Source organism: Mus pahari, chromosome 1 (genome assembly GCF_900095145.1).
Source record: "Mus pahari chromosome 1, PAHARI_EIJ_v1.1, whole genome shotgun sequence".
NCBI lineage: Eukaryota > Metazoa > Chordata > Mammalia > Rodentia > Muridae > Mus > Mus pahari.
Window position 1 is genome coordinate 89,631,338 of NC_034590.1, and position 5,180 is coordinate 89,636,517.

Sequence of the window (5,180 nt, forward strand, 5' to 3'; positions counted from 1 at the left end):
CCAGCACCTATATCAGACAGTAACTTCAATTGTAGGGGAACCGGTCCCCTCCTCTTGCCTCTGAGGCTACCAGACTCACATGTATATACCCACACCACATTGCTCAAACACTTATATATATATATATATATATATATATATATATATATATATATATATATGCATATTTTTTAATTTGTATGTATGTACCATACATGTGTGGGTACTCTCAGAGGCCAGAAGAGGGTGTCAGGTTTCTTGGAGCTGAAGGTTGTGAGTTGCCTGATGTGGGCACTAGGAGCCCAATTTTGCAAGAGCAGCAAGTGCCTTTAACCACGGAGCCGACTCCTCATCTCTGACTAGTTTTTTGTTTGCTTATTTTTAGGCAGGGTTTTGCTGGGTAGCCCTGAATAGCCTGGAAATAACTCTGTAGATTAGGCTGTCTAGGAACTCACAGAGACCCTCCTGGAGTTAAAGGAGTATGCCACCAAGCTCAGCCTCATATGCACATAAGCAAAAACAAAACAAAACAAAACAAAACAAACAAACAAACAAACAAACAAAAACCATAGTAAAAGCAGATCTCTGTGAGGTCAAGGCCAGTCTGGTCTACAAAGTGAGTCCCAGGCTCGTCAGAGCCACACTGTGGAACTCTTTCTCTAAAAAACAAAACAAAACAAAAGGAAGATCAAGCTGTCCATCTGTTACATATGTACAGGGGGCCTGGGTCCAGCTTGTGCTTGCTTTTTAATTAGTGATTCAGTCTCTGGATCCAGCCAGAGTCGTTGACTGTGTTGGTTTTCTGTGGAGTCCCTGTCCTCAATCTTTCTCCCAAATCTTCTGTAAGACACCTGACCTCCATCTACTGTTTGGGTGTAAGTTTGCAACTCTTTCCACTGGCTGGCTGTTGGGTGGAGCCTCTCAAAGGACAGTTTCTGTTTCCAGGCCTAGTGAAGTATCATTAATTGTGCCGGGGATTGGTTCTTGCCCATGAGATGGGTCTCAATTTGGAGCAGTCATTGGTTGGCCATTCCCTCAGACTCTGCTCTATCTTTGTCCCTGTACATCTTGTAGGCAGGACACATTTTGGGTCACAGGTTTTGTTGGTGTGTTGCTGTCCTTATCTTTCCACTGGGAGTCCTGCATAGCAACAGGAAGTGGCTGCTTAGGCCCCATATCCCCCACTGCTAGGAATCTAAGTTTGAGTGACCCCCCCAAACAACTGGAGTAGGGGCTGTCCCTGAGCCTGTTGCCTACCTGCCTGCCTGTGGATTCCACATCCCCAAATGGACAGCCTTGTCTGGACTCGGTGAGGGGATTGTGCCTAGTCCTGCAGTCCTTGATGTTTGGGGTGCGGGTGAGGGGCAGAAGATGGGAGATGGAGGATGGGATAGGGGGTGTGAGAAGATTGACACCCAGAGGGAGACTTCCCCTTCTAAGGGAAATGGAGGGAGGACTTATGTGAAGGGGTACTGGGATGAGAGGAATGGTTGATATTGAGTTGTAAAGAGAAAAAAATAAATTAATAAATTTACATAATATTTTTAAAAGGAAACAAAACGGACTAATAACAAAGGAGTGCTTGCTTCTGCAGCGTATATACTAGAACTGTAGCAGCACAGAGAAGATTGGCACCCTTTGAACAAGGATGCCCATGCAGGCTGCAGGCTTGTGGAGTGCTCCTTAGTATTACCTTTAAAAACACTGGGTCCTGGGCTGGTGAGATGGCTCAGTGGGTAAGAGCATCCGACTGCTCTTCTGAAGGTCCAGAGTTCAAATCCCAGCAACCACATGATGGCTCATAACCATCCATAACAAGATCTGACTTCCTCTTCTGGAGTGTCTGATGACAGCTACAGTGTACTTACATATAATAAATAAATAAATCTTTAAAAAAAAAAAAAAAANAAAAAAACACTGGGTCCTTGTGAAGTAAAAGTAACTTGGTTTAAAAAAATTTTAATTTTTTTTTTAAAAAAAATGAAAATAAGTGGGAGGTAGGTATAGTGGTACACACCAAGAACTCAGAGTCAGGAGGGCCACATGTTACAGCCTGGCAAGACTCTGTTTTAGAAAAACAAACAAACAAGAAAGCAAGCCAACTATAGCAACAAAAGGAGGAGGAGGAGGAGGAAGAGGAAGAGGAAGGGCGGGACAATCTGTTATCCCCTAAGTTGCTAAATGTTGGTGGTCAGCTTGTAAGGTCCCACAGAAGACAGTGGGCCAATGGTATTACTTCCCCATGGCTGGCCCTGTACTCAGCAGAGGTGAAGGCGCTGTCCCTGCTCTCTACCCCCCCCCCCCTGCATTTTTTTTTTTTTTTTTTTTTTTTAATTAAATGTTTCTATGATACTTGATGAACACACCATCTGATGGCTGGAAATTGAACTCAGGACCTCTGGAAGAGAAGTCAGTGCTCTCAACTGCTGAGCCAACTGTCCACCCTGCTCTCTACCCCCCCCCCCCAGAGTAGGATGCTTAGCTGTCCCCTCCTCCTGATGTGAGGACCTGTCAGTTTCTCTGCTCTTGGCTTCCAGATGCAGCAAAAAGACAATTTTCCCTAGAGAAACAATTAGCTGTTTGGTGGAGCAAATTAAAATGCCAACAGGTAGGCTTAAGATAATTTTTTCAAAGTAGGAAAAAGAAAATGTCACAACTATACTTTTTACAAAAAGAAAAAAATTTTTTGCCTGAATTTTACCAGGGTCTTGGTCAAATTATAAAAATGTATGGTTTTCTTCCCCAAATCCAAGTGAATTGCTTTAGGATATATTTTAAGTTAAATTAGTTTTATTTTTGTTTTTAAATTATATTTATGTGTGCCCATGTGTGGATATGTGCATGTGTGTGCAAGTGCTTATGTGTTGGGGACATTGGGTCCCCTGGAGCTTCTGTTAGAGGTAATTGTGAGCCACCTGATGTGGGTTCAAGGAACCAAACCTGGGCCCTTTGCAAGATCAATATCTGCTTTTACCTACTGAGCTATTTCTCCAGTGCCTTAAATTAATTTGAAATAAATAACATCATATAATAACCATTTTCAGTATACCAAAACTTACGGGTTGCCACGGAAGTGGAGCAAAATTAGACCAAGTAAAATATCAACAGATCAACTGATTAATGTATGTGTCATTTTCCACTATTCAGGGCGAAGAGTGGTGGTGGTCTTTACTGGGAGTAGAATCTACAGTCTGAATCTAATGTGAGCCCATTTCTTGGGCCAGATGATTCTAGAATAAGGCTTACCTTCTCCATGGTCTGCTTGAAGCAATTGGAGGTGGTTTCCTTCACCAGGTTGAAGAAAGTCTGTCTATCATCATTGTCAATCAGGCGGTCATAAAAGACTCGGTAAACCTCATGGATCCAAAGCCGGATAAATTTTTCCAAATCCTAAAGGCCAGAGTTAGTCATTTGTATACACTAAGGGTGGTGATTGTGATGATGGTTCTCAAGAAGTCTCTAAATCTTGGGGTCGATGTGAGTTATGAATTAGACAAGAGATAGAAAGTACTATGCCATGCATGCCACAGAGAACAGTTTGTGGTTAGTGAAAGCCTATTATACTAGGTACACTATCAGTACAGATCCAGGAATATTGCCAAAAGATTTTCGAGACAGGAACAGTAGCAGCTGACCTGTAGGTGGGTGTGGGGACACAGCAGTACTCCCTGGATCACCCGTGAGAAATCCCGAAGGTTAAAGACATAATGTGATTTGGAGGGAGTTGGCAAGAAGTTCTCCACTGCAGCTCTGTAAATTGTCTGGGTTGCTTGGACCAGCATCTTCCCATACCTCAGGAAGAAAAGGGAGGCAGATCAGTCACATAGTTAAACAGAAATGAGGACAGCCCCCAGGTCAATAAGCAGGAAGCCACAGGAACCTCTTACCTTAAGAACATGACATCAAACCCTTTCCCAAAATGCCAGTCAGCAATAGAACTGAAAATTTTGGTTAAGATTTCATCTTCAAAGGCATTGATGGAAATGATATTCAGATGGCGAGTGAATCGTCCTGGAAACACATAGACACTTGAGTTTGCGCACACACTCCCCAGACCGAGTGACCCTGAGTTCTACAGTTCTGCCACCCAACAAACAGATCAGCCTCCAGCCACAGTATTTACACTTAACATTAGCCATGACATCAAGAATGGGCTTCCTCAGTTTCACTGGCCACACAAGATGTGTTTAGTAGCCATAAGAGGCTTGCTCAGTGCACATACAGACAATCCCTGATCTGCAGGAAGGATGCCAACTCTGCCTCCTCTGGCACACAAGATTGTCTTTATTTTTAAGATTTCATTTTTAATTTACTTATTTAGAAACGGTTTTATTTATTTTATGTGTATGCATGAGAGTGCGTACCATGTGCTTTACCTAATGGCCTGCAGACCGAAGGCACAGGATTTCTACCAACTAGAGTTACAGAAGGTTGTGGGCAATCATGCCGGTGCTAGGAATCAAAGCCAGACCCTCTGAAAGAGCAGCCAGTATTCTTACTTTTTAATTATGTGTTTCTATGTGTGTCTGTGTATGGCTGTGTGCATGCATGAATGCTGGCGACTAAGGACTCCAGAAGAGGGTATTGGATCCCCTGGAGCTGCAGTTACAGGCAGTTGTGAACTGCCCAACAAGGGTGCTGAGAATTGAACACAGGCCCTCTGTAAGAACAAGATACGCTCTTAACTGAATATATCTCTTCAGCCCCACAACACTATTTTTAAAAACTAAAGGAAATACATGATTATTGTGGGATAGCCAAAAAATTAATAATCATTTATTTTATTTATTTGTTTTTTGTAGAAAGCATCTCCTTTGCTGACTTCTTTCTCTGTTCCCAAGTTAACCACCATTTACTAACCCTCCCTTCTCAGGCTTGAGTCCCATCACTTCCTCCTGCTTTCTCTTGCACATGTGCAGATGGTGTTCAGGTCTCGTGGCTGTCTGGGGTTTGTTACTAACCGTTAGCATTTTGAGAACTGGGGAGTTTGTAAACTAGACTCATTATAACTGTGTTTAATAAGACTTTAGAATTTTGTTCTCCGTTTGTCTGCACTTGTATATGGATTTGGGAAGGGGCAAAGCTTGCAATGTCATTACTGCTGCTGTATTTTGATGAAAAAAATAGTATTTAACATAAATTCATGCTTTCTCTGTGTTAGGCAAACAGTCTATCTGTTGCCATGTTCTCAATCACTGTGC

At 42.6% G+C, this 5,180-nt stretch overlaps 1 protein-coding gene across 2 annotated transcripts in view; it reads right to left on the reverse strand.

The window, feature by feature from the left end:
* Positions 1-5,180, reverse strand: part of Dnah3 (dynein axonemal heavy chain 3) — a 169,146-nt gene that overhangs the window by 50,263 nt on the left and 113,703 nt on the right. For both annotated transcript variants that reach the window (XM_029547398.1, XM_021201455.1), the window contains exons 44-46: positions 3,867-3,990; positions 3,615-3,771; positions 3,226-3,369 (exon numbers count right to left, since the gene is read on the reverse strand). In XM_029547398.1, coding sequence (XP_029403258.1) covers positions 3,226-3,369; positions 3,615-3,771; positions 3,867-3,990 — 425 coding nt within the window. The remainder of the gene's footprint in view (positions 1-3,225; positions 3,370-3,614; positions 3,772-3,866; positions 3,991-5,180) is intronic.